The sequence below is a fragment of the Mauremys reevesii genome, linkage group 25 (assembly GCF_016161935.1).
Source record: "Mauremys reevesii isolate NIE-2019 linkage group 25, ASM1616193v1, whole genome shotgun sequence".
Classification (NCBI taxonomy): Eukaryota; Metazoa; Chordata; order Testudines; family Geoemydidae; genus Mauremys; species Mauremys reevesii.
Window position 1 is genome coordinate 8885925 of NC_052647.1, and position 24409 is coordinate 8910333.

The 24409-nt window shown below is 53.7% G+C and overlaps 1 protein-coding gene across 2 annotated transcripts in view; it reads right to left on the reverse strand.

Annotated features, from left to right (window-relative positions):
* Positions 1-24409, reverse strand: part of TRIP10 (thyroid hormone receptor interactor 10) — a 72750-nt gene extending 48341 nt beyond the window's left edge. The window contains exon 1 of one of the 2 annotated variants that reach the window (XM_039515037.1): positions 24258-24409. In XM_039515037.1, the coding sequence (XP_039370971.1) occupies positions 24258-24281 (24 nt within the window). In that variant the 5' untranslated portion in view covers positions 24282-24409. The remainder of the gene's footprint in view (positions 1-24257) is intronic. The other variant, XM_039515036.1, reaches the window with a different exon arrangement.

Here is a 24409-nt window from a genome sequence, read left to right on the forward strand (position 1 = left end):
CCACTGCCCTTATAAATTGTTCCTGTGGTTAATTACTCTCACCATTAGAAACACTTGCCTTTTTTTCCAGTCTGAATTTGTTTAGTTTCAACCTCCAGCCATTGGACCGTATTACACCTTACACAGATGTTTACTGTGCCAACAACCTGCAGCGTGCAGGTACAGAGCAATCCCTGCCTTCGCGATTCCCTTTTCACTTGCCCAGTGATCAGATCCATAGCTACTGGCGCCAAGATGCAGCTGGCTCTGGAGTGGAGTACAGCTGTGGTGTAACACCACCACCACCCCACCTGCTTCAACCCTCTAAGAAGCAGTGCCCCAAGACAGGAGCTCCCCCTCTGCTAATCAGGTCAGGCAAAGAGTGCCCCCCCCACACACACACATACATAGCTGGATCCAGACTCCCGCAGCCCGTTCACCAGCTGGGGGAACAGACTGAAGGGAGCATCACAACAGACTCCCCGGGGATCTTCTGGCTGTCAGCTTCCCACAGCAGGGTCAGCGGGGTGCTAGGGAGTCTCCGAGCGACTGCTTGCTGACTCACGGAGGGTTAATTCCTCCCTAACCCTCAGCTAGTGCTTCTGGGGTTCACATTAGGGCAGAACACTGCGGCTTTTCCTGGCGAAGGGGAGCGGAGCAGAGGCAGGGAACAGGAGAATATCTGTTCTGTAGAGGACTGTCTGGAGATTTTGGGTGCGGGGGTGGTCAGCAAGGGAGGCATGGAAAGGAGATTTACCTTCCCTTCTACCAAGGCCCTGCCTCTATTTTAGGGCCAGGTAGCATATGGCACAGAGCCATTAGCAAACCTGGGAAGGAGTTTAGCCTAGTGGTTAGAGCAAAGGGGGCTGGGAACAGAACCAAGGAATCCCAAGTTACGCGCACACACCCCCTACACATACACACACAATCTGACACTGGACCGCACTCTCCTCCCAGAGCCAGGAGGAGAATCTGATCGACACACGCGCTGCTCCAGACCCCACTCCTGCCCATCACCGGAAACACAAGCCAAGGATGTTGCCTTGTGGTTAGAGCAGCAAGGCTGGGACTCAGGACTCCTGGGTTCTGCTCCTGGGGTCTTGAAGTTAGAGGGGGGGGGGGGCTGGGAGCCAGGATTCCTGGGTTCTACACCTGGCTCTAGGAAGGGAGTGGGGTTGGGGGAGACGGGGCTGGGCTAGGAGCCAGGACTCCTGGGTTCTACACCAGGCTCTGGGAGGGGAGTGAGGTCTAGGGGGTTAGAATGGGGAGGGAGGTGGCAGTACTAGCATGAAGGACTCCTAGTTCTCTTTCCAGCTCTGGGAGAGGAGTACAGTGTAAGCAGCAAAGAATCCTGTGGCACCTTATAGACTAACAGACGTTTTGGAGAATGAGCATTAGTGGGTGAATACCCAATTCGTCGGATGCAAGTCTTGCATCCGACGAAGTGGGTATTCACCCACGAAAGCTCGTGCCCCAAAACGTCTGTTAGTCTATAAGGTGCCACAGGATTCTTTGCTGCTTTTACAGATCCAGACTAACACGGCTACTCCTCTGATACTTGAGTACAGTGTAGAGGTTAGAGCAGGGGCTGCTCATCAGGACTCCTGGGTTCTGACTTTCTGTGGGACCGGGGGGGGGGGGGAGAACCAGGGGCGCTGGAACTTGGGGCACTGCAACACCCTGACCTGAAGTAGTAAAAAACAAATATATCGTTTCCGCTTTAAGTACTTGCAATATAAAAATTGTTCCAGGACCCGTGGGGGCAACTCCTCTGTGTGTGTGTGTGGGGGGGGGGGGGCAGAGGGTTAACTAACAAGTGTTTGTGAGATCTTCCGGTGAGAGGCAGCAGAGCAGGATAATGCAGTGGCCAAGATACTCATTAGCGCAATGAAATTTTAATAACTCCCCTCATACACACACACACTAGAGCAGCCCAGCACGGCCAATACTCCTCTGTGGCTGCTTCACTGCACCACCCTCAGCCGCATGAGGATCATTTGACTATTCAAACCAGGTGACCCCACATCGGCCTATTTGCCTATTCAGAGGAAGCTGCAGCCTCATTCCTAGGCAACGCCTTTGGTGCAGAGTGGACGCTCAGGCAGAGAGACTGGTAGAGCCAGCCCTGCCAGTGCCAGGTGGAGGGGATCAGCAGGGCTGGGGTTCAAGCTGTTAAAAGGGGGTTTGTGGGTGTGTGTGTGTAAAAAAGCTAGTTAGAGGAACAGGGCTAGAGAAGATGAATGGCTGATTTAGGGGACAAGATGTCCCGATTTTATAGAGAGTCCCAATTTTTCGGTCTTTTTCTTACATAAAGCTCCTACTACCCCCCACCCGGGTCCCAGTTTGTCACATTTGCTGTCTGGTCACCCTAGGCTGATTTTTCATAGATTCCAAGGCCATTGTGACCCTCTGGTCTGATCTCCTCTAACACAGGCAGAGACCTCCCACAGACCAGAGGTCCCCAACCTTTTCAGTGTGGCGGGCGCCTGACCACTAGCCGCCGAGAAGCGACAATGCCAACAAGCAGCATCATCAAGAGGCGTCGCTGCCGAAAACCAGCAGCATTTTGGCGGCAGCCCTTCTTGACGTTGCCGCTTCTCGGCGGCTGCTTTTCCAGCGGCCCATAGGCGGGCGCCCGTAGATGCCACGGTGGGCGCCATGGCCCCTGCAGGCACCGCATTGGGACGCCTGCCCCAGACAATCCCTGTTTGAACTAGAGCAGATCCTTCAGAATCAAGCCAGTCTTGATTTTCAAATTCCCAGTGAGGAGGGCCAACAGTAAATGGCCCTCGCTGTGAAAGACACGTGGCTTCGCTATGGGCTGAGCTTGTCGAGCTGCAACATCCAGCGGTTGGATCTTGTCCCGTCCCCCCGCTACCTCCAAGCTCTGCTCTTCACAAGCAGAAAGAGACCACGTACATTTCATGATTTAGCTGCAATCCCCCCACACACACACACAGTCCTAAGCAAGATAAAACAGATGAAGTCCCTTCTCAGGCCTTATCCACATGGAGAAACGGACCGGAATAGCGCCCCATTTGCACACATGACTCCAGAACAAAAAGCCACTTGACTCTGCAGTTCTCCCCGTCTCTGCCACAAAAGCACAAGAGAGTCAGCACAAAGTCACTAGCTCGCCCTCTGCAGCTGGTACCTCTGCCCTCCCACCCCCAAGTATAGAACCCAGGAGTCCTGCCTACCAGCCCCCCCCCGTTTAACCCACTACCACCACAGCTGGAAATAGAACCCAAGTGGTCCGAACTCCCACCCCTCCACTCTAAACCTACTCCCCTCCCTAACCTGAAGTGCTGACTCCTTGTCCACCCTGCTCTAGCTACTAGACAGCACTGCCATTAGGCCAGGATGGAGAGCTACAGAGCGGGCATGTTTAAGAGAGGCCTCTCCCCTTAGAGGGAACAATTCTCCGGCCCTCCTGACCAGCTGTAATGGATGCAAAGTTAATATACAACGCCAGAAACATTTCATGCGAGTGGGGAGACCTCCCGCTCCATGGCAGGCAATGGTGGGAGTGGGCCAGAGAATGCAGGAAACCTGCAAGTTGGTCCCACATTGGACTAAGATCCCAGCTGATCACAGAAGCTAAAGAGGGTCAGGCCGGGTGTATGCTCAGATGGATGACCGACACCTGGAAGGATATTAGTGGCACTCACTGTGGCCCCAGTGGGTGTTTAAATAGCACCAGCGGACAGATAATTCTGGCCAAATTCCATCTCAGGTGATTCATTCTGCTGCCTTCAACCTCCCCCTAGGCACAAGAATCTCCAGTGCAGGCATCAGTTCTTAGCTGCCGAATACGAGTCAGGCTAGAGCGCCCCGAGGCAAGAGGCCTGGGTTATTATCCAGCAGCACAGCCCCCACCCAGCCCCAGCCCCGGCACAGACTGCTACCCAGGATTCCCGCTAGGAGACAGCCTAGCGCATGGGCAGCGCTCCCGATGTTGGCACTGGGCTCCTTGGACTGCCGGTCACAAAATCAGTTTGCAATTCACAGGGAGTCTGCAGAGATCTGAGACGCTGCTGCAGTCTTTTCCACTCAGATCCAGGGACTAGCGGTTCTGGGAGTGGAATGCACAGCCCAAGTTTTTAGAAACTAGGTGCAAGCTTTTTTTGGGGGGGTGTGTGTGTTTGTTTTTTTTAAAGCAGTGAGAGTGATGAGCCACAGAAACAGCCTGCCTATGGCCGGAGTAGATTCTCCATCACCTGAAATCTTTAAATCAAGGTGGGGTATTTTGGTTAAAAAGTAGCAATAGCTCAAACAGAAGTTACTGGCTTGATATAGAAACCATCAGTTCCCGGCCTGTGCTATGCAGATGTCAGGCCATAAATGTCCCTTCTGGCTTTAAAATATATCAGCCATCAGCAAAACGTGTGGGCTTCATGGCAAACTCCCCACTGCCCAACCCACCACGAGTGAGAGCAGAGAAGAAGTTTCCACATCAGCAGGCTATTAGGGTAGCCCCTAACGCCCCCAGCTGAGGTCTTGTCTACATGGGGAAGTTGCACAAGTTTACCTTAATTCGGTTCTTAAGCAGAACTCCTTTGCAAACCCCAGCATGCATGCTCCAACTTTAGTTTTACTCAAGTAGAATCAGTCTTTTTTGGGCAGTGTTGAGCATAATTCATCTGGGAACAGGATTAAATTAAATGGTGATAAAAGCATCCAACATGGGAGTTTGCACTGGCTTTAACTAAATCGGTTTAGAATCTCACCTTAGTTAAACTGGCGCAACTTTCTCATGTAGACAAACCCAGAGATTTGTCTCCACCGTCCCCGTCCAGGGGCGTTGAAACAACGTGTATAGCGGGGTGCTGAAAGCCACTGAACCAAACTGCCGACCCTGTATATGATGGAAACCACTTCAAGCCAAGGGGATGCCGCCGCACCCCCAGGACCCCTGTTCCCATCAAGCTGGGTGCACAGACAGTGCAAGGCAGTCCCTGCCCCCGCCCTCCCCCCAAAGGGTTTATGATCTAAATGCACAAGACAAAGGAAGGACTGTGATCCCCATGGTAGAGCTGGGGAAATGCCACGCCAGAGAGGACGTGATGGGCCCCAAGGTCATACAGGAGTTAGTGGCAGAGGTAGGAACTGAACGGAGACCTCCCAAGCCTCACCCACTACCCACAAGGCCATCCCCTCTCTTTGAGGTGGTGTCGAGCCTTCTGACAAGGATCTCTGCAAAAAACCAAAAATCACTCCTGGAGAGTCTAGTGATTTTCACAGCAGCTGATCAACTTTTCTCCCTGCCCTCTGGATAGAAGGGGCTGTGGCCTCTTTACAAGTTGATTTACTGCTGGCCTGTCAGACCTGGAGTCTGGAGTGCTCCTGATAACAGATCAGGTAATAAGGTACAACCCCCCCCCCACCCCCCCATCCCCACACCAGTGTGGCTCTGCCCTACCCTGGGGGGGCAACACAAGGGGAGGAGTGGAGGAAGGGGAATTCTGTCTCCAAGGATCATTCTCTTCTTGCTGAGATCTGCAGCCGGGGCTGGGGGGAGGCACCCCACCCGTGCAGTGAGTTGTCAAGTCTCAGCACAGTTCCTAGCACACACGAACGGGGTGTGATTGCAGCAAATCTTGGACAATCAGCTGGGCTGGATCTGAGCTAGGGAGAAGAGCGAATGGGCTTCATGGCTCATCTCTGACCTCCACCCCCAAACGAGCGAGCTCCCGCCCCCAAATAAACACAGCCAGGTCTCCATCACCAGCCCCTTCCCAGCTCCAATTTCCAAGCCAGCCAGCCCCCCCAGCCCAGCACTTCCACGAGCCACTCCCAGGGTTTATGCAACCAGTACAGTGGTGTGCCAGCTCGAAGCCCAGAGTGCAAAATCAAGAGCCAGCTCCAAACCCCGGTGCCATGGAGGGGGTGTGCGCATGCTGCTAAAAGCACACCGGCAGAGCAGGCCGACCAGGGAGATCCACGGCTCAAGTGACCCCCCCAGTCTCCCGATCAGCAAGAGGGGAGCCTGGGGGGGACGCCAGTCCAGATAAACAGAGCTGGAATTCTAATGAGGCCATGAGGAGTGAGTCACTCCCGTTCAGAGCCAGAGAGCTGCATTGTTTGCGCTAATCAGCTCAGCAAACCCGTGGTTGGTTTCTGGACTGTCTGCCCCAGCCCTGAGCCGCCAGCCAGCCTGCTGCAACGAGCGCCCGGTTTGACAAACAGCAGCCAGACGGCATGGGGAGATCACTCAGCGAGTCGCACGGAGCCGGGGTCTCAGCCCGGCACCTTATCACAGCAGCGCCTACCCGAGAGCAGGGCCCATCAGTACCCCTAGCTCTCTGAGGCAGATTGTCTCCTGCTTACAGTCTAAGTTGACAAGAAAATTCAGTGATGAGAGCAGGGAGGTCGGCAGTCAGGACTCCTGGGTTCCATTCCCAGCTCTGGGAGGCAAGCGGGATCACGAGCAAGGAGGTCTGGGAATCGGCACTTCTGGGAGGGCAGCAGGAGGCAGCGGGTAGAGAACATGAGGAGGTAAAGAGGTTACACGACTTGCCCCCGGCCGTGGCGCGTGTCGGCGCCCTGATGCGCCGCTGCGAGAGTGATAAGCTAGAGGACGAGCGTATCAGTAACCCTCTGCTGCTCTCGAGTTTCAGCGCCCCGTATTTACACACACCAGGCTTCGCACCTTCCAGCCAAGGACACCGAGTGCAAACGAATTCAAAGCTGGGAGGGGGAACGGGCGAGTGTCACTTTAATGATGCCAAAACTGGGGGATGCAGAAGAGAAGTGACTTGCCTGGGGTCCCCCAGCAGGTTAGTTGCAGAGCCACAAATAGAACCCAGGAGTCCTGACACCCAGCCCCCTCCCCCAACCTACCAGACCTCAATACCTTCCCAGATCCAGGAATAGGCCCGTGCGTCCCGACTCCCACTATCCCCACTAGACCCCCACCCCCCTCCCAGAGGTGGGGGCACAACGCAGGCATCCTGACTCCTGAGCACAGGCCCATCTCCACTGCCGCAGCAGGGTGCCTACGAGCCTCAATCTCCAGCCGGCTCGCGAGTCAAAGCAGCGGGTTCCATGCCAGGTGTCGTCCTTCCCTTGCCCTGCTTGGTTTAAGAGGTCCCCCCACCCCCCCAGTCTCAACTTCCTGCTGCCTCTCTTCCCTGGCCGAGCAGGAATAAACACAGGCAGGAAGTGGAAATACAGTCCAGATGTGGGACCCGCAGAAATGCCTGCTGCATCCCAGTTCTTTTCTCTGTAATCACCCCCCCACAGGGCTGGGTAGGGTGGGGCTTACTAAGGGCTCAGAGGCAGGAAGGCTCGGACTAGGGAGAGAGCACCCCGGCGGGGAGGAGGGTGGGGGAAAAGAGAGATGCAGAATTGTCCTGTCTCCCGCCCCCCTCCCCAATGATGCTTGGAGAGGAAATTCGGCCCCCAGGCCACACTGATTAGAAACATGATTTATAATCGGCTGTCACACTCCGGGGTGGATGACGAGGAGAGACTGATGGGAGTCAGCTGGTACTGAAGGCAGGCTCCTGAAGCAGATCTCAGATGAGAAGGGACCAGATCAGGCCTAGTGGCTAAAACGGGGGACAGGGGAGACAGTCAGCACCAGGTCCTTCATGCCCCAGTCAATCGGGCTTTGAACAAGTCCCTTCCCTGCTCTGTGCCTCAGTTTCCCACCCCTCCCCCATCCAGAGGATGAGAGGAGTATCTTCCCTCCTAGGGAAATTATGAGGTTTGCTCATTAACATTTGTCCAGGGAAGCTCTGGTCTGAAAGCAACAGGGGGACACACAAGCTCCATCACTGTGAGGTGCTTAAACAAGACCAAGTATTCAAACAGCCTCACTCTGAGCAGGGGCAGGAAGAGTGGCCTGGTGGTTAAAGCAGCGGGCTGGGTCCCAGGAGATCTGGCTTCAGTTCTTGGCTCCAAACGCCACCATGGGCAAATCACTGCCTCACTCAGTTCCTCAGTTTCCCCACTGTAAAAGGGGGATGAACCTTCCTGCTCTCTGGGGCAGGGACTGACACTTGCTAGATGTACGTACAGCACCCAGCACACTGGGGTGAAATTATCCTGGGGTCAGATAAGATCATCATAATGGTCCCTTGTAGCCTGAAAATCCACTAGTCTCAGTTGGGGTCTCCAGGTGCTATGAACAGGGCACCGGCCTGGGCCCTGGGAGATGTAGGTTCAATTCCTAGCTCTACCACGCTCTGTGGGACCTCAGGCAGGCCACCCACTCTGTGCTTCAGTTTCCCCAGTGCCAACTATTAGCACTGTCCATTTCCCTACCTTGCCGGCGTGTTGGGTGATGCACCAGCAATGGGAAGGGCCATGTAAGAATCTAGCTAGAGGCCCTGATAGTTTCTTCCTTCTGTAACCCCTCCGCTTCTACAACAAAAACACTCTTTGCAAACTATGCTGGGATTCCTGCCCAATTCCTCTCAGCTGCCTGACCTGTTTGTGTCCTAAAAATAGCCCATGACAGAGTCGGCTTCTCCTGGCCTCTGCAGAGCAGCGCCTCGTTGACACACACACACTTTACTCCTAAAACACAGGCGCTTGCTCAGCGTAAACAGGTGGTGGAGGATGGAACAAATTGGCCAGACAATGCTCTGCTCTCTCCTGTTTTCCAAGGCGGGAGATCCAGCTCCAGGGCTCTTTAGAGGAAATGCCTGTAGAATGGAAACCTAGGTCCCTGGTCCCACCCCTCCTATGTACTAGGATCTAATCTCCTCCCACCTGACGTGGCTGGGAACCAGAACCCTGAGTGCAGACAAACTCACTAGCAGAGGCACAAATGTATCACGGTAATTTATTCCCACTGTTCCACCCGCCCACCCCTCCACGCACAGCGTTCTCTCCCTAGCTCCGGGAGTGCAGTGAGGTCTAGTGGTCACAGCAGGGGGGCCGGGAGCCAGGACTCCTGGGTTCTATCCCCAGCTCTGGGAGGGGAGTGGGGCCTGACAGCAAGGTAAGTCAACTGGACCACAAAGATAGGAATAGAATCCAGCAGTCCTGACTCCCAGACCTGCTCCTCTAACCAGCAGGACTCAGGACTTCTGGGTTCTATATTACACAGGTAAATCTGCAGAACTGGGAATGTTAAACAAGTCACCTCCCTGTTCTGTGCTTCAGTTTCTCCTCCCATCCTTTGTCTATTTAGACTTTGAGCTCTTTGGGGCAGGGACCGTCCCTCACTTGGTGTCTGTGCAGCACCCAGCACCATAGGCCCCTGATCCCAGCTGAGGCCTCCAAGCAACACAGATAATAAATCTCTCCCCTTAATCAATTTTAAGGCTCACTTATGGCAAACTGGGGACCCGATCAGGCTGAGTCAGTGACTGCTTGCACTCCCCTTGACCAGCTCCCCTCCCAAACACACCCACACCCCAATGCCCTGCACCCAGAGATGCCGCCTCACACGCACTGCACTGAGGACCAATGGTTTCTGCACAGCCCAGCCCACAAACTCTTACGGGCATTGTTATCTTTCCAGATAAAGCCTTTGTTACACAGCAAAAATCATCAGGCCTCACAATAGACAGGACAATTCAGGCCATTGTGTTGGGAGTTGGTTATCAACAGGGAACACAATGTCTGGCCAGATTAAGTCGAAGCCCGGAGATTAACCGAGGAAAACCGGCCAGGCCATGGCCAGGAGGATGCACAGACTGGGATTTTCGGTACCAACGTAACTTGCACCAGTGCAAACCCCTTAGCGCAGACGTGACTTACAAGACCCGAAGAAGAGCTCTGTGACGTTCGAAAGCCTCTCATACTGGACCACCTTCTGGTGGTGAAAGACAGACATCACCTCACCCGCCTTGTCTCTCCTATCCTGCGACCAACACAGCTACAATCACCAATCACTGACCATTTTTACATCAAGCTGGGATATTTTCTAAAAGTTCTGCTCTAGAACTTGGAGAAGGTCTATGGCCTGTGTATTACAGGAGGTCAGACTAGAGGATTCAAAGGCCAGGAGGGACCGTTATGATGGATGAATTTATGACCCACACACCACCGCATCGTTTATCTTAGGTGCAAAACGGTGCATTGGTGTCAATCACGTCTACACTAAGGGGTGGCTGAAATCCCAACACAAACAAGGCCTTACATTTGATCTGGTCTGTTTCACAGGAAGGAAGGATGGGTCCAGTGGTTAGGGGCAGAGCCTAAGACTTGGGTTCAGTCCCGGCTCTGCCACAGATTCCCTCTGACCTTGAGCATGACCCGTGTGATTTGGGGGTGACACAGTGGATATGTCTAGGCTACAGTCAAGAGATGCCCCTGCAGCATGTGTAGCAATACCCAAGCTTAGGTTTGGCCATGTGACTGGTCCAGAGATAGCGAGTCAAATATTTTAGAGCACCAATTGATTAGAACGGGAAGTCTTACTTCTTTTTGGTTAATCTCCAAGAGCTTTAGATAGATACTTATTCCCAATTACAAAAGAGTCAATTGAACTATTTTAACTCAGAAAAAGGAAAAACGGAGACAGGAATTTTATTTTTTTTTAAGTAAAGTATGCACAGCGATGGCTCTATCTTTTTTGCCGCTCCAAGAACAGCAGGCAGGCTGCCTTCAGCAGCTTGCCTGGGGGAGGTCCGCCAGTCCCGCGGATCCGGCGTACCCACTGCCGAATTGCCGCCGAATCCACGGAACCAGGGACATCCCGCAGGCAAGCCGCCGAAGGCAGCCTGCCTGCTGCGCTCGCAGGGACCAGCAGGGCACCCCCCGCGGCTTGACCGCCCCAGGCACATGCTGGTGCCTGTAGCCGCCGCTGCGTATGCATGTGCCCACCATGTCGGCATTCTTGCTGGAATATCTGACATTGCCTATTACTGGCCAGTCAATTGACCGGCTTGCTAAGCTCACCTGAGCTAGCGTTAAGCATAGGCTCCCTCGCCCCCGAGTCGATACCCAGGTAGATCCCGGGCCGGCTTGCACTTGAGCAGCTAAGCACATGCTGCCGCAGCTTCACCACTGTTGGTAGCTGAGCTGGATTAAAGCTAGCTATACGCGCCGCAATCAGACCTCCGACCACAGCGTAGCCACACCCTTAGCCTGTGGCCTCCGTAATGCGGCGACAACAGCACGTGCCTCCCTCACAAGAGGGTTGTGCGGATAAATACGCTAAGAAGGGAGATGATCAGACACCATGCTGATGGGAGCCACATCTGAGACACACAGATATCCGTGAGGCTCCCTTTACGGACGCGAGTCTGTGCTCCCTCCAGAGGTGAAAGTAAGCCGGTGTGCTGTGCCGGACTGGACCTGCTTCTCCAGCAGTGATTTAAAGGGCCTGGGGCTCCCCGCAGGAGCCGGAGCTCTGGCAGCCAGGCTCAGGCGGGGATTTAAAGGACCCGGTGCTCCTACCACAGCGGGGAGCCCCAGGCCCATTAAATCCCCGCTGGAGCCCTGCCGCCCTGGGGTAGCAGCAGCAGCAGGGCTCCTGAGGTGATTTAAAGGGCCCGGAGCTCCGCTGCGGCCAGAACCCCAGGCCCTTTAATTCGCCCAAGCCCTGGGGCTCCCAGCCGCCTCTGGAGCTGGTAGCTCTGGGGTGATTTAAAGGCCACATCTCTTCCAGTTGAGGCCACGCCCCTGCTCAGGACTCCGGCGCATCGGTAAGTCCTTTAAGTTACTCTCACCCCTGGCTCCATCAATTCAGCAGTGAGTCTATCCATCCTGATTTCAAAAGCCACCTTTGCCAGATGCTTCAGAGGAAGAAACCCTGCGGTTATTATTTGTCTTACTGTGGTGCCTCAGAGGCCCCGGACATGGAGCAGGACCCCACCGTCCTAGTCACAGAATAAAGAGACACTCCCTGCCCCAAAGAGCTTGCAGTCTAAGCAGTGAGGGGACAACTTGCTCCCAGGGAAAGTTTCTACCTAAGCCCAAGAGATTTATGCGCCACAGCAAGCTTCCTAGCCCTTCTAAAGCTCCTGGCCATTTGTTCCATTCTCACGCATCTGGCTTCCATGAAATCTTGTGGCCATGAGTTCCGCTGGCTAGTTGGGTGGGGAAGAGTGTTGTTTCCTTTCCTGAGAAAAATAAGGGAACATGTAGAAACCCTGGGAATCTAGAGAAATCTGGAGTGGGGAAAGACAACCCAGAGCAGGGGTTAGATATAAATGTTAGTGTTCCTTTTACTGTGACAAGCCGGACACACTAATTTTCAAGCACTGGTTTTTAGGATTGTTTGAGAGGGGGAAATTATGGATTATTTTGCCCCCTTGCAGAAGGGATCAAAGCGCCAGCAGATCCATGCTCCTACATACAGAGCTGTAGCTCCAAAATCCATCCTGGTGAGATTTAAGGGGGCTGTTGGCTCCCCTCTGCCCCTATCTGGCTATCCCAGTCCCCCAGGGGAAGTGCTAATCAGGGATGATGATAATCACATTAGCAGAAAAAAAACACAGCACAAGGGATTTTAAAGGAAGCAGGGAAATCCCCCAGCACTTCTGCAGAAAAAGGAACAAGGATTCAATGGGTTTAAATCATCTGGACATGGGATTTTTAATCTCAGAATCGAAGCAATCAACAACCTTGGTATTTTCGCTATTTCTCTCTCACGCCGGCAGTCAAGAACAGTGTCCAAGGGGACGTCACGGGAGAATGATGCAGCACTAAACTTGATGCTATTTATGCTGCTTCAGACAAGATGCCCCCCCTCTTCTCCAACACCGCAATCTTCCATAGCCCTTTTAATGGCCATTACCCAGGAGGGCAGGAGACCAGACAGCACCTTAAGGCTGCCATTTAAAAAACAAAAACCACACATCAAGGTTAAGCAAAGATTAAACCATCAATAATGAGATATGGGGCACCGAACACACACATCCTATTTACTGCACCAAAAGCGGCTGTTTAACGGGACAGAGCCGCCTTTGCCGGTACAGGGCAGTGCCCAGGCCAAATCTTTTCCCCAGCTCAAAGCCAGGCAGCTTCATTTCCAGTGTATCGCCGGGGTGGGAGCTGGAGGCACGACGGCTACTTGGGTGCTAGAAGTTTTAGTCCCAAAGGCCCTTTTCTGCACTAGGAGCCGGACACCCGCAGAGACACACACAGCGTCAGTGCAAACAGGCAAGGCAGATTTTTGACCTGGAGGAGACTAAAGCAGAGGCAGCAGAGTGCAGTGCTGCAGAGCCGGGTTTGGAACATCTTACCCTGTCTACCAGCAGCGGGGCCTAGTGGTTATCTTCTGTCACCTCAGGAGACAGGTTCTATTCCAGACTCGGCTACTGACTCGCTGGGTGCCCAGGGGCAACTCACTTCCCTCCTCTGTGCCTCAGTTTCCCCTCCCGCCCTCTATCTGATTGGGAGCTCCTTGGGGGGCAGGGACTGTTTCTGCAGATTCTAGTATGATGGGACCCTGATTTCAGTTGGGGTCTGTAAGTGTGACTATGCTATATTACTAATCGTGTTTCTTACAGTAGTGCCTAAGAATCAACTGAGATCCGGGCCCCATTGTGCCACGTACTGCACAGACACACAGCGAGAGATGGCCCCTGCCCCAGCTGAGATCAGGGCCCCCTGGGCTGGACGCTGCTCAGACACACAGCGAGAGACGGCCCCTGCCCCAGCTGAGATCAGGGCCCCATTGTGCCGGGTGCTGCACAGACACACAGCGAGAGACGGTCCCTGCCCCCAAAGAACTGAGAATCTTAATACCAACCCCTTGTTTGGTGCATCCACACGAGGGACTGGACACCGAAGGCTGTACAAGTAGGGAAAATCCCTATTGCAGATAAGGCCTCCATGGCTCAGCTCTGCCGGGGGGGGGTGGCGAATTCCCCATGGGCCCCTCCTCACAGCCACGGGTGGGAAAGAACCTTTAACATGGATGGAGGTTGCATCAGAGCACCATTTATCTGGCTGGAGGGCGTTTAAAGCCCCTAGCAAAGGAACGAGGACGGATCAAGTCCAGAAAGCCCCAGCCCCTTTGTACCCTTATGTATCAGCTCCTCACATCTCCAGAGTTTTGGCGGCTTAGATTGGCGACAATTAACTTCCCGCTGTTGTCAGCACTGCAGAGCTGTTCTAGCCCGTGAAACAAGCTGCAGCCCACTCTGCTATCAAAAACTGTCCACCCTGCTGCAGGAGAGATGTCAGCCCCACCCCTCCCTAGCACTGATTGCCAAATAGCACATGCCCTGTAGCAATGAAGAGACTCGTGGTGGGGGGACGAGGGGGCCCAGAAAGGTTCAGGGCTGCCGCAGGGGGTGCACCTTGGACTGAGGCAGGGGAGAGAGAGAGGGTCCGTCTGCCCTTGGGGAGGACAGATGGAGCAGGAAAGAGTTGTTTGGTTCCAAGACAACATGGCCAAGTAGAGAAGATCAGGAGGAGTCTGGACTCCTGGGTTCTTTTCCCAGCCCTGCCACTGACCTTGGGAAAGTCGCATCCCCTCACCAGCCCCCAATTTCCCCTCCTTTTGACTTAGATTGTAAACTAGGCTGCGTCTTCACTAGGAAACTGGCACACTACACCGGCAAAGCCCTCCCAGCGTGGATGCAGCACCAGTCAAGCTGCGCCTGGTACCACTATATTAAATCCCCCCTGAGTGAAACAAGCTATGCCAGTTTTGCCGATCTAGCTGTGTCCACACTTGGGGCTTCTGCTGGCCCAGCTGTCGGTCAGGGATCACACCTCTTCACAGCCCTGAGCAACACAGCTTTGCCGGCAGAAGCCTGTAGTGTAGACACAGCCTTACCAGGGGTTCTGATCTCCCAGTGCTACAGTAATACAAACCAACAACAACAAAATCAGGCTCTCAGGTATACAACAAGGGACAGGATTTCTTGCTTAAAGGGCTGCCATCAATCTAAAAGCAGAGTCATTGCCATCTGAATTCCACCCTCCCATTGTTACAAGTAACACCCAAGAGTTATTACAGTTTAAAGGTAGAAAATGACACACACACCCCACACCCCAAATCTATTTTTGATGCATCTGAGAGCACTTGAATCTGGTCAGTTTCACCCGTTTTCCCCTGCAGCTGTCTTTGACACAGCAACAAGGGGAAGAGAAATTCCTTTTTTAAAAAGACATCAAATGGATTGCAAAGCCACAGTAAACAGCAGGGAGGTGTTTACAAGCACCTGAAGAGGTGAGGTATCGGTTAACACTTAACATTGCCTGGATTACAAACTGGGGATAGGAATCACCATACTGGATAAAATGAACAACCCACCTCGCTCAGTAACAGTCTCTGCAGCAGCACCAGATGCTTAGAGGAAGGCACAAGAAACCCCAGCGTTATAGGGGACCTGAGCAAGAGGTCAGGAAGGGTCAAGAGGCCCTGGGGGTGTCTTTACTGCAGAGTTAACTACTATGATCAGCACCTGGATCCAAGCAGCCAGCCAGGACAGCCTAGGCCTGGTGTGAGCAGCCATCCTGCACAGCCCTACTGTCATCCCAGCTGCTGGGTCACTAGGACATCTGGGGCACATCCCAGTATCCTGTGCTGCAGTACGCTCCACGATTCTTCCCCCAGCGAATGGTGGGAGAACCCATCGGTCCTCCTGGGCACACAGGGGAATTGTGTTCAAGCACCGCAGGAGCTGCATACTGGACGGGTTCTAGCCCAGGTGAAAGGGGTATCACCAGGCAGACCAGCTAGCCTGTGGCGAAAGCACCATCACACTCGGGCACGATGACTGTGTGTGGATAAGATAGGGAGGGGGTAACACCCAAGTAAGGCCCCAAGTTAACTCTGCAGAGAAGGAGGTATCAGCCATCCTAAGGCAGGAGGATTCATGGCCCTACCTAAACTTTGGAGGTTTAGTTTTTTGTTTTATTATAAGCCAGGACGCTCTCATCTATATAAATGCCTTTTTTAAAACCCTGCTGAGGTTTTAGCTAACAGTGTCTTGTGGCAATGAGTTCCACATGCCAGCTGTGTGTAATGCTGGGATGGGAGCACTTCCTTTTATTGGCTTGAACTCTGCCACCTTTCAAGCCATCGCTTAAAAGGGAAGCTCCTAAGTCGTTTAGATCCAACATTTATAACGACTTAAAAAAAATTCACAGCAATTTAGCAGAAATCAATAGTTTCATGACAGTTTGTGTGTGTTTTGAAAGGGGGGGGGCGCTCTTCCCATGCATTGTCTGCAACCAAGCTATCCCAGGAGGCACTGTTAACCAGGAAGTGAAACAGACTAGAAACAGTAGTGAAACTGACTAACCCAACTTCAAGCTGAGCACATGTAAACTAGAGCTGTAAGAAACCGGATTTTAAGGAAGAGATTCAGGTTTAAATCACCTCTGGTGTCTCTAGCACGTTTTGTTTTACAGGTGGGTGGTGAAGATTAAATGACTTCCTAAGGTCATGCAGCAAGACTATAGCAGAGCTGAGGACAGAACCCAGGAGTCTGACTCAGAGCACAAACCCACACTTGCCCATAATCCTGACTCCTAGTTTTTCCCCCTCCTCCAACTGCTACAGATTTCTGCTTCCCTTCAGAATCGCCTATTTCTACTATACCAGTAGGTCTCAAACTTTTTTTTACTGGTGACCCCTTTCACATCACAAGCCTCTGAGTGCAACCCCCCCTAATAAGTTAAACACACTGTTTAATATATTTAACACTATTATAAATGCTGGAGGCAAGCGGAGTTTGGGGTGGAGGTTGAAAGCTCGTGACCCCCCCCCATGTAATGACCTCATAACCCCCTGAGGGGTCCCAACCCCCAGTTTGAGAACCCCTGCACTATACTTATAAAAAGCCAGCCGAGAAGGTTCCTTTACCACTCCCTCCAAATGACTTTCAAGATTTCGGATCAAAGATAAGACAACCAGGCTTCAGAACAGGATTGATCTTGCATGCAGAAGATTTAAGAACCGAAAGCAAGAGGCCAAAAAGGTGCGGGAGGGAGAGACACGCATTGTAACACATTTCTGACTTCAAAAGTTTCTGAGTGGACTTAAAATTCAAAGCCAGGGGGATCATCACGCTAGCATTCAGAGAGAGGTTTGAACTGCTAGGCACGACATGAGCCGGCCGGGATTTGGAGAAGCCAATACAAAAGCAACACAGCACAAAAATAAAAATTAAAAAAAAAGTTCCCTGAAAACTGATCCTGCTTTGCTGGAAGCTGAGAGCTTGCATGAGTTGCTCTAATTGATTGTTCAGATGGCAGCAACCTGAAGTGAACCCACTTCCTCAGCTCATCCCCTCTCACAGCATTATTTGGGGAAAGTAACCCACCTAATAGCATCCCCATGGGGGGAGCAGCATATTGTGTTGCAATGCACCCCTGGTGGCTCCATGGGCTTGGACAGACATTAAAGGGCCAGAGTTTCACCCTTTTACACCCCTCAGGCAGCCAAACGAAGCCTTGATGTTGGCGTCAACGTTAAGAGAACTTGGTGCGAGAATCATGTCCAGATTTCTCTTTAGCTTTCAAACCCCGGCTTTGGCCACATCGGGAATTAGCTGGGTCGGTGTTGCCAGGGCAAAACTGCTATTAGCCCAGGGGGTGCTGACCCCCTACCTTGAAACCAAGGATTCGTCAGCACTGGCACAAGCCTCAGCATTTGGCTTCTTACACTGTCCTGAGGCTCTGGAGAGGGTGCAGCTGCACTGGAAGGATAGGTGGCCTCCAGCCAGCTGGACCCCTGGCCAGTAGCGGCTTCACAAGTGGCCTATCTGGCTGAGCTCATGGAGTATTGTGGGACAGTGGTGGAGAACCAGCCCCATTCGTGTGTGGTAATGTGACCCAGCCCCACACTGGCACCAACACACTCCACTGGACAGCCACAGCCTGCAGCACAAACCTCCATGCTGTTTTACAGGGCCCACAGGGAAGTTATTCCAGAATGAGGTAGGGTGTGGATTTTCAATGCTCTGGCTATTTCGGAATAAGAGCATCCACATGGGGAGTTTATCCAGATTAGCTATTCCCGTCAATTTCATCATGTAGACAAGCCTTTAGTAGCAGATTACAGTAGCACCTAGGAGTTTTAGAGCAGATCAAAGCCCCGCAGTGCCGGGCACCGTGAATGCCCCTAGTGAGAAAGCAGCAAAGGGTCCTGTGGCACCTTATAGACTAACAGACGTATTAGAGCATGAGCTTTCGTGGGTGAATACCCACTTCGTCGGATGCAGGACTCTTTGCTGCTTTTACAGATCCAGACTAACACGGCAACCCCTCTGATATTTGACATCTAGTGAGAAAGTTCCTGCCCCAAAGAGCTTCTCAAAAGGACACAAAGGAAGGATCCTTATTTTACAGATGGGAAACTGGGCAAGCCATTTAATTGCTCCGTGCATTAAGGTCACACAGTATGCAGAAGAGCCAGTAATCAAACCCAGGTCTCTCTCATCCCAGCCCAATGACTTAACCACCCATCTCCCCCTGTCCTCACAAGCCCCGTAAGACTGGTACTAACCTCACTCAGCAGGACCGGTTAGTAGGTTGTGTTCTGATACAATCCCTTCCGGGAAGGCCCCTCCCTGGTGTCAAATGCAACCCACATGCCACACAACACAGAGGCCAAGGACTGGGCTTAGTCAGGGAAGAGGAAGCCAGCAATGCTATCCATCCGTGAAGTTGCACAACAAACAAGGGACGTTAGGACGCAGCAGTCCAGCACCCGCTAGAGAGGCGGCAGAACAGACGCAGCAGCAGGGATAGCTCCATACAGCCCATCCACTGGGTTGGGACCCTCTGCAGGGCTGGGGCCAGTCCCCATGGGCCATTCAAACTCGGCTGAGGCAGGCAACAAGAGATGGCGCTAAATAGGAAAGTGGTGGAGGAGGTTGTACGAAGCACCTGCTGCCTAGGAACGGAACCGATTTGCCCAGTCACAGGGCAGAAGCCCCTCCCCACCCATGGTGCCCCCAAAGCCTGTGGGAAGTTTTCAGTCTGACCTCCCGCAAAACACAACTTGCAGAGTCCCACGCAGCTGTGGGGCCTAGTGGGACTATCAGCCCTGGGTGCTATCAGCTCTGAGACGGGCCTGCTGGGTGACCTCGGGTAAGTCATGTCCCTGCCCCGTGCCTCAGTTTCCCCCTCTGTAAAATGAGGCTAACGTTGCAGCCCTTCCTTTGTAAAGCACTTTGAGGTCAGTTGATGGGAAGTGCTGTCGACCAGCAAGGTGATACTACTACTCCTCAGTAAAATCAGCCCCTTCCTCGTCACGCACAGGGCTAGCGCTCTCCTTAGCAAAGAGACTCTCTCATAAAAGGGAAACAACAACAGACTCAACCACGGATCTGTGCTCCTAGGGCACCGGGGACAGTCTCAGGTTACCAGCTGCAAGTTACAACAGTCGCTTCCCCATGCACAGCCTGGCCTCCAAACATCGTCCCCTAGGCCCGGGGCTTGCATCCTTCACTCCCAGATCCATTGTTTTCCTGCCCCCCAGTCACAGCCTCTGATCCACACCCACCGCTTGAGCATACAAAGTGTGAGTCAGTCTCCATGGTAACTCGGGCCAAGGCTTCTCCTGGCAGAAGCCAGATTGAAAGGAAAGGGAGCGGGGAGCTCAGTGGGTTCTGCAGACACAGGCGAGACCATGAGACTTGCAAAAAAGTACCATTTGCACCCCTCCACTGTCACCAGCAAAGGTCTGGGGCAGGGCCCTGGCAAAAGACACACACGCTGCTGGGAAAGGGGCTCTTGCGGGATTCCTCCGCTGGGCCCAGTTAAAAAGGACTTTGTCTCATGTCAGCTTAGAAGACGAGCTCTGCAAAAGTGCCTAGTAAATAGGAAAAACCCTGCTCCATCCCCGCCCCCCGCCCGCTGGAAACACAGGTGCTCTCACGCCCTTCAAACACAGAGCAGTCCCATTACAAGGCATGGCATGTTTGCTATGCGACCCTCTCCTTCCCGCCTCTGTTTGTTTGGGGTGTGGGGAGACTCCTCTTCCCCAGCAGAGGAAACTATTGCCTTTCGGGGATGAGGGCCACAAGGGCTCCCCAAAAGCAGCTGAGAAACTTACACCAGTCTTGTTAATTTCATTACAGCTGCTGTGGGCAGAGGCACCCTCCCTCCCTGGCCCAGCAACCAGCCCTGCACCACCTCTCCTTGGGCTACAACATTTTTAAATCAAACTCCTCAACTCTGCAACAGTTGATGGCTCAGGGTCATTCCACCTCCCCCCATTCCCCCCCTGCAAACCCTCCTCAAGAAGAATTTCCCCACTTACTTACCCACTTGGGAGTGGAATTTCCCCAAATGTATTCACAAAAGCAGTAAATAAGAAAAGCAAGTCGGGGGGATTCCTTCAGCAGAGAACTGGGGGGGATGCACCATTTCCAAGTCAAGCATCACCTTTTCCATTCGGAGCAGGTGAAATGGGTTTCTTAGCACTGAAATGGGTTACCTAGGGAGGTGGTGCAATCTCCTTCCTTAGGTTTTCAAGGTCAGGCTTGACAAAGCCCTGGCTGGGATGATTTAGTTGGGGATTGGTCCTGCTTTGAGCAGGGGGTTGGACTAGATACCTCCTGACGTCCCTTCCAACCCTGATATTCTATGATTCCATGACCTTCCTCTGAAGCATCTGGTGCTAGCCCCCATCAGGACACTGGACTAAATGGATCCCTACCCAGATCTGGGGCGGCAATGCTTTTTTTAACCCCTTCACCTTACACTTTGAGGGTGCGAACTTGTATAGAAGATTCCATACTGCCAAGATGGACAGATGCATGAGAACACCCCACGGGGCCGCAGCTTTCCAAGGAGAGAAACATAACACGCTTGTGAACCCAGATGCAGCGTCGCCAACTTGCAGAGTTTTCTCAAGACTGTCATGATCTCTGAGGCTTTTCTTAAAGCTCCAATTTCTGGAATCAAGAAACTGCATGAGAATATTTTTTTTAATTTATTTTAATGGGGGGGAAAAAGGGGTTCTAGACCCCAGCTGCAGATAAAAACTTGGAAATTTGAAGCAAACACACCCTAAACGCTCAGAAACCGGCAGACAAATAAAGTGGCCCCAAAAGTTATTTTTAAGAGAGTCTTTTTTTGGTTAACCCTCAGAGTTAACAATGCTGCAGATGCACTGTTTACAAGTGGCATCCCAGGCAGGAGAGCATCCTACAGGGCTTCCTATGGGAAGGGATGAGAACACTGAGCCTATTTGCACGTAGGAGGCGGGGGCAGAAAAGCCTGGCTTATTACACATTCTTCCACAAGAAGTTCTGGCCAGGCTGTAAACACGGAACATGCTTGATCCCGTTCAACTCATTCGTTGAAATGGGCTCCCTTCTCCTCCTCCCCCACCCAAAGCACACAGATCCACAACCAAGAACCCAAACAGAATACAGCAGGCCCTACGTAAACGCTGGATAGAATTGAGCAATGGATGAACAGACCACGCTGCGCTTTGCAGATATGAAGCAATTATTACTAGCAGATATAGGTTCCACTGCCTCTTTCAAACAGGGATCAAAGTAATTTTAGGAGTTAACCCTCACCATCCCTCTCTCTCCCCCCAAAGGTATTAGCCACATATTAGAGACAGAGAAACTGAGGCAAAAAGAGGTTAAAGGACTTGCCTTCCCCAAGCCAAGTGGCAGAGTCAGGAAAAGAACCCAGGAGTCCTGGCTAGTAGCCCTACCATGCTAGCCACTAGAGGCACACGCCCTCCCAAAGCTAGGGAAGAAAGCCAGGAGGAGTCCAGGCTGCCAGTCCCCTGCCCTAGCCACAACTCTTCCTAGAGTTTACAGTAGACTCCAGGAGTCAGAGCCATCTCCTCCCCTGTGCTCACCAGTAGGCAGGTCACCTCCCAGAGCTGGGAAATAGAACCCAGGAGTCCTGTTCGAACCACTCCCGCACTGCTCCGGCATGCATTATATAAAAGAGTCCCCATTTCATATAGGCAGGAGCAGGCCAAGAGCTGTACCACAGACAGATAAAAGCAACAAACATCTGGGAGTCTCCATAGTCCCCCCTCGCCCAGGGCAAGCGCTCCCAGCCACATCTGCTTTTGCCCAGGCAGGGGTGGGCACTGAGAACTCCTCCCTCCCACCAAAAAGCAACACAGGAGATTTTTTTTTTACTCAAGTGACCCGGCTCAAAGTAGATCTGCCACTTGTAGAAAAATCTGAGATTAACCAGATTAGAGGCCGACCAACTACTTTCAGGGGCCATGGGCAGTTTTTCAAATGCTTCCTACCCACCCACCCAGCCCCTGTGGCGTTTGAACAATTTTTATAGTGGGGGCGCTGAAAACAATTGATAGAAACTTCAAGCTACCACACCCCTAGTTCCAAGACCTCTGCCCCCCCGCTCCTCCCTAAGGGAAGCCATGATCCCAAAACAGCAGAGAAACTTCTGGAGCTTAACAACAAAAACGGTACTGGGAGAAAACTACACAGTAGAGTTACACATGCAAACTCTTAGCCCAAAGGACCATACCGAAAAGAAATTGATACCCACAGGCCTGGGTCGGGAAGAACTCTGCCCTGAGTTAGATTCAAAGCCAACTCTCCACAGAAGCCCCATTACAAACCCATCACAAGGACGGGGTTAAACCAAAAGTGTGCCCCCCCGTGCAAAAATGCGTAACAACCCCCCATTACTGAGACACTCCCCCCCAAATAAAGTGCTTGCAGCAATGTATCACTGTGAACACTTAAGACCCAGACTAGGTATGTTGCTTTAAAATCAGGGTGAGTCTCCGTTTTTGTGATCTAGGAGGCACTGACAAAAGGGGTTCATACAGGAGGCATGAGGGGGTGTGGTAAAGTGCACCCCAGCAGCTTGCAACGCCACCATCCCAGAGGATCTAAGGGGGGGAGTTGGGGGGATAAGTTACATGACATCACATGTACACCTCAACCCACATACCCCATTACAAGGCTGGGGAATTCCACAGCCAGGAAGTGTGTCCATCCACTGGGGGAAGGGGGCGGGGGGGAACACCCACCCCAAACTGAGCACTGGATGGAAATAAAGGCTCCCTCTTCCCCCCGCACCAAGACTGGGAGAAAGTCAGAGCTAAGCTGGACCAGGGGAGGGAGAAGCGGCCCCAGTGGAAAGGGGGAGAGGGGAACAGGGAGGTAAGAGGAGGGGTTTGGGTGGAGGGATGATCACAAGGAAAAGGGGCTTAGATGGAGAAGAGAAAACCAGGATAAAGGGAACAGACACCCAGGAACAGGGGAAGGGACGGAACTGGAGGGAAAGGGAAAAATAATAGGGAGCCCAGACCGAGGATATGGGGGAGGGGGGAAGCCAATCCTAGGGGATACGGGGGACTGGGCAGCAGGGAAGAAGCCCAGCCCAGGGGGAATAAAACGGGGGGGCGGTGGGGGGCCGCCCAGGAGATCAGGGGGAAAGGAGCCCAGCCCTAAGGAAGCAGGAGAGAGAAAGGGAATTGAGGCGAGGGGAGCCCAGCCATAGGAGAAGGGGAAAGTGGAGGAAGCCAGCCCGGGGGGAAGGGGTGGGCAAGGAGTTGGGGGGCTGGCCCTGGGAGGGAGGGAAGGGGAGGGAGTTGGGGGGCTGGCTATGGGGAGGAAGGGGGAGTTGGGGGGCTGGCCAGAGAAGGAAGGGAGGCTGCCCCCGGGGGGGAGGGAGTTGGGGGCTGGCCCTGGGGGAAGGGAGGGAGGAGTTGGGGAGGAAGGGGAGTTGGGGGCTGGCCCAAGGGGAGGGAAGGAGAGGGAGTTGGGGCTGGCCTGGGGGAGGAGGAGAGGGAGTTGGGGGCTGGCCCCGGGGGAGGGAGGAGAGGAGTTGGGGGCTGGGAGGGAGAGGAGTTGGGGAGTGGCCCCGGGGGAGGGAGAGAGGCTACCAGGGGGAAGGAGGAGCAGGAGTTGGGGGCTGGCCATGGGGAGGAAGAAGGGGAGTTGGGGGCTGCCCGGGGTAGGAAGGGGGAGTTGGGGCTGGCCCAAGGGGGAGGGAAGGAGAGGGAGTTGGGGGCTGGCCCAGGGAGGAGGGAGAGGGAGTTGGGGGCTGGCCCGGGGGAGGGGAGGGAGAGGAGTTGGGGGCTGGCCCAGGGAGGGGAGGAGAGGGAGTTGGGGGCTGGCCATGGGGAGGAAGGGGGAGTTGGGGCTGGCCCTGGGAGAGGAAGAAGGGGAGTTGGGGCTGGCCATGGGGAGGAAGAAGGCTGGCCATGGGAGGAAGAAGGGGAGTTGGGGCTGCCATGGGGAGGGGGAGGAAGAAGGGGGAGCTGGGCCGGGAGGGGAAGGAGAGGAGTTGGGGGCTGGCCATGGGGAGGAAGAAGGGGGAAGGGGAGCTGGAGGGCTGGCCGGGGTAGGAAGGGGGAGTTGGGGGCTGGCCATGGGGAGGAAGAAGGGGAGCTGGGGGCTGGCCGGGGTAGGAAGGGGGAGCTGGGGGGCTGCCCCACTCACCCACAGCTCGGTGCCCCAGTCCATGCTGGCGGCGCCCGCTCCCCCCGCTGCGGTCGGAGCGCGGCCGGGCCCGGATCCGCCTGCGCCGCCGCCGCCACCGCCTGCTCCGGGCTCACAACATCCCAGCGCGGCGCTGCCTCCTGCCGCTGGGC